This window comes from Epargyreus clarus, unplaced genomic scaffold, assembly GCF_041222505.1.
Source record: "Epargyreus clarus isolate Ecla_fem2 unplaced genomic scaffold, WU_Ecla_fem_2.2 ptg000024l, whole genome shotgun sequence".
NCBI classification, from domain to species: domain Eukaryota; kingdom Metazoa; phylum Arthropoda; class Insecta; order Lepidoptera; family Hesperiidae; genus Epargyreus; species Epargyreus clarus.
The window spans coordinates 2,191,494-2,205,776 of NW_027332231.1; the positions used below are offsets into that span (position 1 = coordinate 2,191,494).

General features: G+C 33.8%; 2 protein-coding genes across 2 annotated transcripts in view; one reads left to right on the plus strand and one right to left on the minus strand.

The window, feature by feature from the left end:
• LOC140752145 (L-dopachrome tautomerase yellow-f-like) overlaps positions 1-14,283 on the plus strand; it is a 360,210-nt gene that overhangs the window by 170,494 nt on the left and 175,433 nt on the right. The window lies entirely within an intron of this gene.
• On the minus strand, positions 5,750-13,981 carry eIF3j (eukaryotic translation initiation factor 3 subunit j). Its single transcript, XM_073086251.1, has 7 exons — positions 13,652-13,981; positions 13,490-13,575; positions 13,254-13,364; positions 11,330-11,471; positions 9,567-9,731; positions 9,006-9,145; positions 5,750-8,132 (listed from the first exon to the last, which is right to left on the minus strand). Exons 1-7 carry the CDS (start codon positions 13,665-13,667, stop codon positions 8,070-8,072), a joined length of 723 nt encoding a protein of 240 aa, XP_072942352.1. The 5' UTR covers positions 13,668-13,981; the 3' UTR covers positions 5,750-8,069.

The following is a 14,283-nucleotide window of genomic DNA, read 5'->3' on the forward strand; positions in this document are numbered from 1 at the left end:
AAGAATATCGTTTGATATTCTTGACAGCTCCAGGGAAATTATCAAATGTCTTCAAGAAATCAGGGAAAAATGTCAGATTCGTAATCTTTAAATGTGTGTAAATAATCTTTTGGCGTAATTATTTCTCATAATTTTAATCTCAGAGCGAGTGAGACACAAATCTGTCCAGATTTAGAGTATTGTTTTTTTTATAATATAGGAGTAGCAGACGCGCATGCAGTCCACCTGATGGTAAGTGGCTACTGCCGCCTATGGACATCTGTAATCAATCCCAGATAGGATTAGATATTCCTACCTGAGGTCGACCACAGATGCGTCGCTACCCCTGAGGTCTAAGCTGGAACGCCTCGGAAAAGTATGTCTGCCTTACCACACCCTTTAAAACGGAACACAACAGCGCCTAACACTGTTGTTATTAGGCAGAAATAGGTGTGGCGGTGGTGCCGCCGGAGTCGAACCACAAAGGGTTTTACCACCTTCAAAAGAGATACCTTGATAGTTTTTTTTTTATAGAATAACTCTACTATAGCTGATCGTAATTCTAAGATTAATGAGACATTGAATTTAATTAAAGACGATATGTCTATTCTATGTGTAGTCTGCGGCAATTCCTCTCCCATAAGAAACCGCTCTAGATTCTGAATTTTGAAATCTATTGTTGCTTCTTCATAACGTTCTCAGTAATATAAATTCTTGGAGATCAATATTTCTCAACTGGTTTACTGGCGGACTAGGATTTAGTTATTGCATATAATAAATTTAACAGTCAGTGAGAAACATTGCGATTCGGATTATAACCTCGTTAATTGTTACATATTTGAAATACATTTTCGTATTCATTATTTAATTTGGTTAGAGTGACTTTATACTGAAATTGTTACCTTTAGTATCTGTTTATAATAATAATGAAATATGAGTCTATTTGCACAACTATTCAAAACATTTCTTTAGAAATTATTTAACTATCTGTACTTTGCGAAAGTGCTCCAACAATTTTTCAGATTTTGTAACGACTGTTACCGACTATTATGGAAATGACTTTGTATCATTCTCCTTTAAACATTAGCACGTGAAAATGAGTATAAATCCACATTACTTATCATACTGTAGTCATTTTTCACCCGAGATCAGTAAGACATAGAAAAGACTTCAACGAGCTACTCCTTTTTTTGGAATTTTTGAAATTTGTTTTTGAGTGAATATCTCTTTCTTTCTGGCGCTTAGATAACATATAAAATTAGGAAAAACAAAAGCTTTAAAATATCAAAAATGGGTATACTAAGTCTATAGAAACAAGCATACCATAAATAAATGTCTTTTCTTGTGGTTTGGGGTGTTGCATTAAACAGGCCGTTATTTTGAAGTTACACACAGACACTTTTACAATTGTTTTATAGAGACAGATAAATATAAATACCAACGCCGTGGGCGGAAGGTCCGAACTCTATAATTTGACACGTGTAAATTTAACTAAAGCGCTCTACATTATGTAGCAAGGAAGTGTTATAATGATGCATTGAATGCGTTACGTAAGCCTCTGTTGTAACCACTTCCGGCCGCGACCCGCGAAGCCTCACCACTGGCTTAATGGACGAGTTTTTTTTCAGTTTTCAGTCATAAATGGAGGAATTAGAGATTTGAGATGACGCAAAAGTGAGTGTAACTTTACGTAATAATTAAGGGGGTTGAGTAAAACTGGAGAAAATTTTAAGTGAAATAAATTAATAAGTTATAACAATATCGATATATCAGTGAATTGTAGTAGGAATCTACTTAGCTAAATAAAATTTGTTACTTTTACAGTTGTTAATATTTTTTTTAGTTTAGTTGGTAATTGTTATTTAATATTTAGGTAAATCAACTCATAAGTTATAAACTATTATTATTATTATCATTTTTATACCTATATGTTTCGGAGTACCTATGTTTACACTTCGATACGTGCACAAAAAATACTAAATAAGCAATGAATATAATTATTGTTAGTTAGTTAATAGATCCTAATCTAATTTTTTTTAATTTTATTCTACGTTTAATTACCTGTATCTTACTATAATTTAAATAAATAAGAGGTAATTGAACTGCTCCGAGTTCGCCACCGGAGGCACCACCATTATCTCCACACACTAATACATCTTTTTATGACAAACAGTATTAAACATTGCTGTGTTAGCGATACGCAGGAACTAAGTCCTCAACGCTCGTGTGTCCGAACTTAGTAGACAAGTTGATCATCTCCTATCTAGGATTGGTAAGTAACTTCAGGTGCCCTAAAAGGATAGACGGTCATCGGGTGGATTGCAAGCTGAACGGCTTCCAAACTTCCAAAACGATGCTCATGTACATGACGAAGAAATGTTGAATAGTCATTATTATTTGTGTTTGTGTGTGTGTGTTTGTGTATTATTTTTGTGTGTATCTCTAGTTAGAAGTGTAGCTCATGTGCTTATGCCGTGACATTAATTCTGTAAAAGGTTCGACGTAATATTATTGCGGTCGCAAAACGTTTGAGCGGTAACTCCGTAACTGTCATCTCATTATGCGATTTACCGCCAATTCGGACGGATATTACGACAGATTTTGCGGTGAGTCCGTTTATAGCGTAGTAAATAATTTAATGTAGACATTTACTTAACCGTCGATACTGTGATGTTTCTATTTTTTCTATATTAGTCTATCCATCAGCTTTAAAATCCAACGTTTGCTTTATGGTTCACTAATGGACATACGCCTTAACTAAAATAGGTTACACCTTAATATAGACGAAAAACGAAATTCTTAAAATTATTTGCTGGAAGAGCTTTTTTTTGCTTCGTCGGACAACTTTCAGAGACTTTTTATTACTGACACCCTTTTAGTTGATTGCTGACTCCGACTGTACCTACTGCTTACCAACCCCTTCCTTACCAAATATCCATGCCAATGAGTAATATAATAGATTGTAGTTATATTAAAACATCTAGTAATACCTAGTAATAAAATAAAATGAATAACTAGGTACTTACTTGCATGTAACATTCCATATTACTGCATCCTCTAATCCACTTCGTGATGTGTTGCAACTTGTAACACACAAATATTGTGACAGTTACCTACTTGAGGAACTTCGGAATCTCGACATACACAAGCTTTTGTAAGAAAAGAGCTATGAGTAGGCGTCAGTCAATGATATATTTTCCTTTTTTGTCGAGTATGTTTGTTTTATTACAAAGTGAAGGTAGCTTCTTATTTATTTAACTTCAATATGTGAGCAATCTTTTCATTGCGTTATGAGGCCTGTCCGCCAAATCTATTTATGATTTATAAAAGCAGCGGGTGTTTTGATTTTAAAAGTACCTACTTAGACATAAGGGTATGACATAATTATAATTTATTAACGATGATAATTCTTATATAATTATAACCTACATAAGTCTTCCTAACTTAGTCCTCAGGGGTATTGCATCAAATGTGGGTGATATCATTGGTGATAAGGCATAGATTAGTACTAACCTATGATGCAAGGGATGATAGACATCCATGGCTGCAGTGGACAGTGATCTTTACGCTGTTTGTCCACCGCCACCGTCACCGAGCCGATCCGATACCGGAATTAATGACGGCGCCGAAGTAGCGTACATACATTTACTATAGTCGCTTGTACACCGCAGGTCTGTCACCCGAGCCCCGTTATTCTGGCCGCCAATATTTCGAGTAGATCGGCGTGACCGCTAGATCAGCACCGAGATTTTAACGGGCCGATGTGCCGCCATGAAGTTATAGGTAAATATGGAGAACACACTTCGAATACCTACTTGAAGCAAAACCTATGTATCACCATCTCGCTCTCTGTGGGCAGACCCTCTCTGTCTAAGTAGGGTAACCTTTATTTATTTTGGCACATAGGGCCAATGTTGCCACATTACCGAATCCTTAAGAAATGGGATTATAATTCGTTGAATTGCCAACCCAGATATGCATACGTGACCTACGATTTTGGGATTTTCAATTGAACTAATCATAGTTCAAGTATTTATTTAAAGGTAAATTATTTGACAGTGTTTAACTTCTGGTTAGGCTAGTGTGGTGACTAATTCTAAGAATTTTCTAGGAGATTTAAAGAAGAAGATAGCAATACTATAGTCCACACTAGAAAGAGAGGTCGGCCCACAGAAAGCGGGATGGAGATACGTAGGTATTTGCCTCAAGATTTTGTTCTAAGTGTGGCCTCCATATTTACCTATAACTTCATGTGTGCCGCCAATATAAAACACATTGGAACTTGTCTATACTCTGCTGTCACACGCGTGACAGCATAAACAAAATAAAAGGCCGATATCGGTCGGTGGTGGACAAACTATCGCCGTCACGACATATTAAAAATCAGCCCGAAATAATCTAGTTCTCGGTATCGGCTCGGTGACGGTGCAGTGGACAAACGACCTTAGGCCAACTTCATACTCGTTTGTTATTTCTATATAAAAAAACGAATACCTATTTTAACTTATGTAGCATAGCATCAAGGAATGTCCACGAGAGATAGCTTCCCAAGGATGTTTCCCGTTTAACTACAGGAATCAATCCTTACCCTTTTAAGTTACAAATTAGAAATAAGTCATTATAGGCGATAGACCTCTGATAAAGTACATAATTGTTTGCAACTTACATAACATAAAATACATACTTCCATCATATACCTATCACATAACATCACTGTAAAATGCGCTACAGGTGCATAAAATTGGCAAATATTTGCAAGACACTCATTTGAAACCCAGATAATTTATATTAAGTAATGGTTAACGATGCTATTTTTAGCAACTGCAATACACGAGCCATTTTCGTAATCATAGTAAGTAGCCATCGTTAAACAAACTATTCATCTTTACGGTTGAATTGACTACAATAAAATGTAACGAAACATTGCATATTGCGTGACATGACTGATAGTTAGGGAGACCTTGTTATAGTTTTTAGTCATTTACAATAAATATTTACCCACGAGTCATCAGTCATAAGTAAGCATTGGATACTTAATTATGTTGTATTGTTTAGGTTTCGTTTATGTGATGCTCATGGGCAAAATCAATTTGATGATAGGTTCTCAATGCTGCCCTTGGATATTGAGCACAAATAGTTCAAAACTCACTGAAGGTCGAATGTTTCTATGAACTTCTATTAGGTATATTAACTTTATCGCTCGCTACAAACGTAGAAAGTAATGGTATACCTCTGTTATGACGCAGGAAGCGGTGTGACGTCGTTACGGTAGACCCATGAAATTTAGCAAAACTGTCTTGTCTAGAAATATGCAGCACACACAGACTTAGATTTTTTCGTAGTGTGTCCAACCGATAGGTAGGTAAGTATGATTTCACTGGAGCCTGTGAATATCTATTTAGGGTTTATTTAAATCTACAGGCATACAGCATTTCATACGCATACTACGGTGGCACACAAAAAGTATTGTCCAGACATACATTTATTTATGTTTACCGAATACTCGCGCCGACTCTATGCCTATCAAAATATTGTATCAAAGAATATGACTTCAATGTATGTTCAAAGGCCATGTGATGTTTTACTTGATATCGATCACAGATACTCTGCTACTTCTAAGGACATTGGAATGCCCCATACATCAGCTTTATTATACTTCAATCAGTTATTCTTATTTCTGTTATCTTGAAAAAATAGATCTGAAGATGGAGACGGAGTGATACCACGACTAGGATTACATAAACACAAGAGTTCAATCAAACAACAATAATATCACAATAAAAAATTTATTATTTTTTCTATATAACATAACATCGAACCGTAACCATTGAATACGACTTTATATTACATTTTGTAAAATAAACGTGTATACATACGAGATATACATGGCTTCGTCAAACACATGGTCACTTGTAAAAAATATATCGCAATGACAAAGCACACTTGTATCGGAAGTACGTTGTTGTGTTTGACTGGGTACCTGGTTTCTGGGATTAGAAGACTAGGGTAAGACTTGTCATAAAGGAGTAGACAACATAATAAAGAATGAAATTTTTGCCAATTGTCAAATAGTCTCAATTTGGAAAGCAAGAATTTTGGTTTGAACACAATAATTACAAAACAAAAAAGGCCTAAACAATCAATGTGTATTAATTAAAAAAAAAATAAACGTCAACACTGACAGTGACCGTTGATAAGGACCACTGCACACTTACAATATTTAGAGAAAAAAATTAGGGTGTCCCAAACAATTTTGAAAATACAACTGAATGTGTGCAAGATATTACTTTATAAACGGAAAAAATGTTAGTCTGCTATCCATTCTTAAAGGACAAGTCTATATATATTAAATACTAGCATAGAATATTACACTTAAATAAATAAGTCGTAATAACAATTAATTTGTGATATCAATTATTTTTTTTTTAACTGACACAAAAATCTCCATAGATGGCGCTCAATCGAGTATGTGAGATTTTCCATTTCAAATATTTCGATGGAACTAACAATAGTGGCGCCTCTAGCGGCCAAAAGTGGCAACTTAAACATTAATTTTATAAACCTTTCGAATGAGACTATTTTAAAAAATAACTCCGTTTTTGAGCAAATTTTAGTTACAACTAATTCTCTATGCAAGATGGAAGATAGGCCAGTAACTATGACTATAACAAATTATATCTTAAGAGGGAAGTCATTAGGTAATTTAACACAATCATTATATATCGAGATAATAATACCTAAAGCACCGTTTCTCAATCTGAGAGTTAGAAAAATATATAATTAATTAATAACAGATATGCATACGTCAGTTGAGTACCAGTGGTACGTAAAGGTTTTCCTTTAATTTGTCACATAACATTACTTCCCAGAATTTGATCCTTATAAGCGACACTATCAGATAGTGGAATAATATAGAGGTGTCGTTTTTTTCAAAATGAACTCGTTCGATTCCCGGCTAAGGAAAAAAATATTTTAAAAAACTAATGATGCAGTTTTAGTTTTTATCAAAATCGGTCTCGTAACTCCTTTCAGCATTTTTCGCTAATCCTTATAGTTTCGGATTTGGCCCTGAAGGCCCGTTTTAAAAATTCACACTGTATATTGATGACTCATTGTAAAAAAAATTAGACACAAATTGCCTACTTGGTACATTGTCAACTGAAAATGTTTAGTTTTCTTTGTTGACATATGAAAAGATCATATACAAAAGTACTTTATATACGTTATTTAATAGATCTCAGGGCTATGACACCAGGTCACAAGATTGAGAAACGATGGCTCAATTATAAGCAACATTATGCAAGTACTTAACAACTTAAACGGGGTTTACATTATAAAAAATGTGAAATCTCTCGTAATATGTATATTCGCAATGTTAACACAATATAACTAAAATAAAATTAATGAATACATTGGAATTAAATTACATTTAGAGCACCAACGTATATGATTTGTGAGCACCTTAAGTTAAGAAGCCGAGATGGAACAATCAAAAAGAAAATCTTTATGTAACTAAATTTTTAAATATATTACTGTAAATTTAATGACAATTTTATTGAAATATTCGACTACTTTTGTAGGTGCCCTAAAGTTCATTCGTGAGCACCTAATTTTAAAAGTTGGTGCTCTAATTTAAAATGGTTACATTTCACTTAAAATATTAAAATGAGCGCTTGCCAAATTAATTGAACAAAGCCGAAAACAGCCTATTATGCTAACCGCCATAGACAACAATATAATGGTATGTGTCAAATATAGACAACACAAACTTATTCGAATTTCAAACGACTGGATTAACTGGGTCGCCAGCCCACAGATAATAAATAAATAAGACCAACAGATTATTAATTCATAACAAACAACAAAATGAAGAACTTTTATAGATGTACATCATTTTGGACTTCGAAATAGAAATACTATTTCCGGTTGCATTATTTTATATATATTTTTCTTTCTTTCTTTCCTTGTAGAATTAATTCGGCAAGCGGCTAACGTAAAGTCTACGAGTAGAGAGTGTTATGTATAATAAATATATTCAACGTATGAAGCTCAGAAACCAGGTACCATTGTAGTACGCAGCGTGTTCCACTTTACATGAAGTCGTCGTAATCATCATCATAATTACCATATGTGTCGTATTGGTTGAGATGCGCCTGTAATAAAATTGAATAATCATACATAGTTTAAAAACGAAAAACCACGATAAAATCGCACAAGGAACCATCGTTAATCCTGATTCCTGACGATCCTGATGAGGAGAATGGGATAAAACTATTAAAATCGTGTATTTTCATCGGCTTTTGATAATTGTTCAAAATTTTAAATTAATCGGAACATTCAAAGTGGGTAAAAATCGAGTCCAAAGATTCTGTTACATACAAACATACATACAGGTCAAGCTAATAGAAGCGTGGTAAAAATGTAAAAAATATTGTACTTTTTAAAGTCACATTGTACACAAGTACTGTCTCTAAACATATCAAGAATCAGTGGCTGACTAAGCTCGTCGGGGGCCCAAGGCGGAAATGTTAAATGAGGCCTCCAGTCTAAGAAGTAGATCTAATTTTACAAGATTTCACGAATATTTACGAGGGAACTTGTAGATATTTTGAAGACCAGCCCGAGGACCACAAACCTTGGCTAGAGCGCCGAGTTTCATCATTTTAAATGAGAATATTTGTAACAGAGATTAAAGTCAAATATCATACTTTAAAAAGTAGAGTTCGACCTTAATTAACAGACCTCTCAATGAAATTTAAAACACGCCATTCCATCGGGTTTACTACCCAATATCAACCAATGAAGAACTTAATGATTACACTTTATTACAATACAGGGGTAACAGACGAGCATGCAGTCCACCTGACGGTAAGTGGCTACTGCCGCCCATGGACATCTGTAATCAACTCCAGATAAGCTTAAATTCTTATCTGCGGTCGGTTATAGATGCGCCACTACCCCTGAGCGCTAAGCTGGACATTAATGAAAATAAAAAAAGAAAAATTGTAATAAAGATATCAACTCACATTATCGCCTTCCACTTTTAACTTGGCCTTGCCCTTGCCCTTTGTGGGTTTCTTTGACTTTTCATTCTTCTCAGCTTTCTGCTTCTCAATGTACATGTTGTCCACCGTGAGCTTTATCCTCTTGATGTCAGCGGAAGACACTGCAAACCGTACAAAATATCATAAATAACCCTATACAAAAGATTTTAAAAGGTTATAAAAATTTAAAAGGTTTAAAAACATTTAAAAAACAAGGTTCTTATAAACACGGTGGTGGTGCAAATCACGGTGGTGTGGTTCGACTCCGGCGGCACCACCGCCACAGCTATTTCCGTTTATTAACAGTAGTGTTAAGCGCTGCTGTGTTCCAGTTTGAAGGGTGTGGTAAGGGATACATACTTTTCCGAGGCGTCCCATATTAGTCCTCAGGGGTAGCGGTACATTTGTGACCGACCTCAGGTAGGAATATCTAATCCTATCTGGGGTTGATTAAAGATGACCATGAGCCAGTAGCCACTTACCATTAGGTGGACTGCATGCTCTTCTGCTACTCATATATTATATAAAAAAATCAGTACTCACTATTAACAATGATATTTCTGACAAGGTCATCAACAAACGCAGGGAACTCCTCTTTCGCCTTGTAACAGTTGATCTTTTTGCAGAGAAGATCCGAAAACTCTGTAAACTCCTCCTTGGTTGTGGGGTGGAAGCAGTCCAGCTTGCCTACAGTGCCTTCTGTTATGCCTGTAAGGTTACACAATACATTATTAAAACAAATATTACAATTACAATGTGTAAAATCAAATCAAATCAATTTTTTTTATTCAAAATAGGTTCTTTACAGATCACTTTTTGAATGTCAAAGCAACTACCACCACTTCACAAGGTGTTTCGCTATGGAGAAGAAGCGGCGAAAGAAACTCCATAACACACATCTTTTAAAAAAAATGTTTTTGACAATGTTAACTTAACGTAATGGTACATGTGGAGCTGGAGCTAATTAAATAAAAGATAATGTACTTAGTAAAACTTAAAGAAACAACAAGTTAAGAAACAAGTTAAAGGAACTTAAATGTAGACAGTTATTGAGGTATTATTGAAAAGGGTGCCAAATAAGTGATGTAATTTGTTGAATTCATAATTTGCTTATTTGTACAAGACAAACATAAATCTCGTTTAAAAAAATCTGATTAGTGTGAAAATCGTTGAAATGTTTCTAAACGGAAGTTATGAAAATTATACTGCATAAGGATTTAAAATTTAGGTTTGATTCCATAAATTTAATGTGTGTACACTTTATCCTTGTATTATGTAAGCGTTAGAAATCTTATGGCTTACTTGAAAAAATAATTATATGAATGCAAGGCGATCAACTCACACTTATACTTCAAATCATTTTAAGAGATATGGAAATATTTTTAATCCTACAATTAGGTGAGTTTATTTTATTGTTTTTGCAAATATTCCAACTTTAAATTGCTCCTGTGAAAATTATGCAATGTCGCTTAGAAAGGATTGCCATTCAAGCATCAATATGTTTCCAATTAAACCAGCCTAACCAGTAGATTAGAATAAAAACCTGTATTTTATAAACCAACTAAATATATTACAACGATGTTCCGTAAATAATTATTATAAGTAGGCATGGTTTCAAATATTTGTAAATGTTATTATCCACTCAAAGGTAACCCGAAAGTACCTAATTTTAATTAAACTTTATTTTCCTTAAATTTTATTTATAACTATCATTTATTGAGGAAATAATGAATTATCTATACATTAAACAATACAACAGATGTGTGTATTGTTTAACACATAATATCATAATGTATTTGAAAATTTTATATGAATATACATTCTATTAGTCAATGATATGTACAACATTCGACATTGTCATACAAAGATGAACGTTTAAATTAAAAAAACAGATAAGATTGCAACTAAATGTGCTTCATGGACACTTCAATACAGTGTCAAGACTTAACTACTAAACAAATTGTTGTAAAACTTTGTACACATTGTCAAGGGTCCAGAAAAGGACATAGGGTACCTAAGGGACAAATAAAAACAACTATGACTACTAACCACAAGTGAAGCCAAGTGTCCCAGGTAATATATAACATATTAGCTAGCTGACCCGGCAAAATTTGTACAGCCTCAAAATCTATTTATCGAATATATATAATATAAAATATAGCCTATGTTACTCGTGGATAATGTAGATTTCGAATGGTAAAAGAATTTTTAAAATTGGTCCAGTAGTTTTTGAGCCTATTCATTACAACCAAATAAACAAACAAAGTTTTCCTCTTTATAATATTAGTGTAGATAATGGTACTTACCAAATGTTTCCATGGCAAGTCGAAGGTCAGATTCCTCTTGTAGTTTCTGCCGGCGAAGTTTCTCAGCCAACTTCTGTTCCGGTGTAAGTTCTTCTTCTTCCTCTTTTTCAGCTAATCGCTCAGCTTTCTCGCGTTCTAGACGCTGTAAAAACATGTTTTTGTTTAATCATAGGTATCATTATATAATTTTTTAATTTATTGTTTTTATAATATGACAAAAGTAATTGACAATTTATCCTTTACATATGTTTAAAAATAAAACAATCATTTTCCTTCAGTTGGAACCTCTTGAGCTATTTTTATTTAAATTTATAAACTAAAGCGTATAACAACCATAAAAGTGGTTCAGTAAAATATTAATGGGTTTAGAAAACGAATAAATAATGTTATAATAAAAAGTGTAAAATTAAGTTTAGCTGTTTAGGCTGCAAGGTGTGCTAAAGAATAAGACCTACATACATATTACATACACATGAATAATTCCAGTTAGGAAAAAATATCAAAATAAAACTGAATGCACAATTAATAATATTCAAAGTAGTATTGCAACATGCAGATAATAATATAGTACTCTACCAATAAGTTGCACAATATTTATAATGTTGTGTAAATTTCAAATCAAGGTGGTAGAATACTTTGTGGTTAGACTCTGGCAGCACCATCACCACACCTATTCCTGTGGGACCTAATACAATCTATTCCTATCTAATTTAATTTCAATTAATTTATATAAAATAAAATAATAATTCTTTTAACTATTCTATCAATATTCCATCAAATCTATATAATAATACTATTTATTCCATATTAATATTTAAGTAATAATCTAGCAATTTTGACATTGTATTCCCTATCATTTTAATGTTAAAATTGTAACTATAGAGCTAGGTATCACCATACGAAAATGTAAAATTAACGGATCCTAATTGAAAATTTTAAATTATTGTTACATTACCTTAGCATGTTTAATTATAATTAATTTAAATTGCTACACCCTTACAGGGTTTCATGCCACTGTATCAAAATTTGTAACACCTTTATATGTATGTGATAACTGCATGATGCAATAAAGATTATGAATTATGAATTATGTCAGAAAACAGCAGTGTTAAGCACTGTTGTGATCTGGTTTGAAGGGTGTGGTAAGGGATACATATTATTCTGAGGCATTCCAACGTTGTCCGCAGGGGCAGCGATCCGTGGCCGACCTTAGATAGGAATCTAGTGATGTCTGAGGTTGATTGTAGATGTTCATAGGTGGCAGTAGCTACTTAACATCAGGTGAAGTGAAAGCTTAAAAAAACACTTTCAACAACCTACTCAAACAAACCATATGTTACCATATGTAACAACTTTTTTTATCATCTTTTTCTTACAATTTTTATTTTGGGTAATTAAGATATATTTAAGCCTATCATAAATAAAAGTTTCATTAACTCAGTGCACTAGGATTTAATGCCTGGATTGGCCTGGTTGGAAACCAAATCCGGGACCCTCTGCATGTTAGACTGGACAAACTGTTATGGGAACCACTGCACCACAGTACCGTAAGAACCATAAGTATATTTTTAAAGGCTACTTGGTCCAGAAATACCATTATGCAGTTGAACTGTTTCATAGACTAGCTTACAGATTAAATGAATGAATTAATTAGCCCATTAAATCAATTTACGGTAAGCCTCTTCATGTTCTTTGTTGAGTAACTCTTAGTATATTTCTTTAGGAATAAATTTTATATTTGTAATTTATCATATTTTACATAATTCAGGCATGATTAGAGAAATATTTGTTATAATTCCATTAGAATTTATTATTACTTACCCATTAATTTATTGTTGATCAATTATAAGTTTTGTATTGGTTGTACAAGAATGTTGGCTATGGCCTTATGACCTTTAAGTATGCACAAAAAATACACGCATACCTCCTTCTCGGCTATTTTGTCCAGAATTTTCTTTTTGGGCTTCGAGGGCGGCGGTGCCACTTCCTTTTTCTCCTCATCCTTCTTCTCTTCTTCCTCGTCTTCCCAGCTTTCCTACAAAAGAAGCTGACGTCAACACCTCGTCATGTTGAGGTTATGTGCACAAAGTCACTATCGAAATATATCCCGTATGTATCACACACGAAAGGTTACGTCAATTTGGCACCACATATTGTTACCTTGACTATCTCTTCCTCGTCTTCGCCCTCCCATCTGTTAGACGATGTCAACGTGGTCGGAAGTTTCGGCTCGAAATTATCTGCGTCTGCAATAAAACGAAACGTAAAGCTATACGTCTTAAAGACGAAACTAATCAGTTTACACAAATAAACAATACGCACCCCACGACACGTCCATTTTTACGGACTTTTTAGCACCGATCGAGTTTGCTAACTTTTCACGTGAAAGACAAATTCAGTCAGACAAGCGACTTGCTTTTTTATCACAAGATGTCTCCCGGATCGACGGCGATTTTCTAAGGACAATAATCTCACGCGAAAATTGTCAAACTATCGAAGTTTTTCTGCCAAGACCACAACCAAACATAGAAACGTATGACAAATGACATAATTTCCATGAATATACGATAGAGCTGCAATCAGAATCTCTTGCACAAAAATATGACTCCATCGCAGGCGATAATTTCCAAATCACTGAAATTTCAATATGGCCGAATGACATTGACGGATTGTTAGTGTTGGTATTGGTTAAAAATTCCTTGCCTTCCAGAAAGTACCACAGCGAAGATTAGAATTAAAGTTATAAAAATATTATTTTAAAATACTGAATTGAATTAAGTGAAAAAATATATAATATTTTAAATAAGGGATCTTAATTTTTTATGATCCTTAATGATTACAGCGCCATCTAGTGATTATTCTGAGTTCTTATAAAACTACTGGTTGAGTTGAAGTTTTATTAAAACTTTGAGTTAATGTAAGATGGCTCTGTTCAGTTACAAATCATAGTCGAA

What these genes read in the sequence shown, in the direction of transcription:
- eIF3j (XM_073086251.1), bottom strand. An exon ending in ACGAGGAAGAGATAGTCAAG is followed by an intron (nt 13,365 to 13,489) that starts GTAACAATATGT and finishes CTTCTTTTGTAG; the next exon opens with GAAAGCTGGGAAGACGAGGA. An exon ending in TAAAAGTGGAAGGCGATAAT is followed by an intron (nt 8,133 to 9,005) that starts GTGAGTTGATAT and finishes ATTTTATTACAG; the next exon opens with GCGCATCTCAACCAATACGA.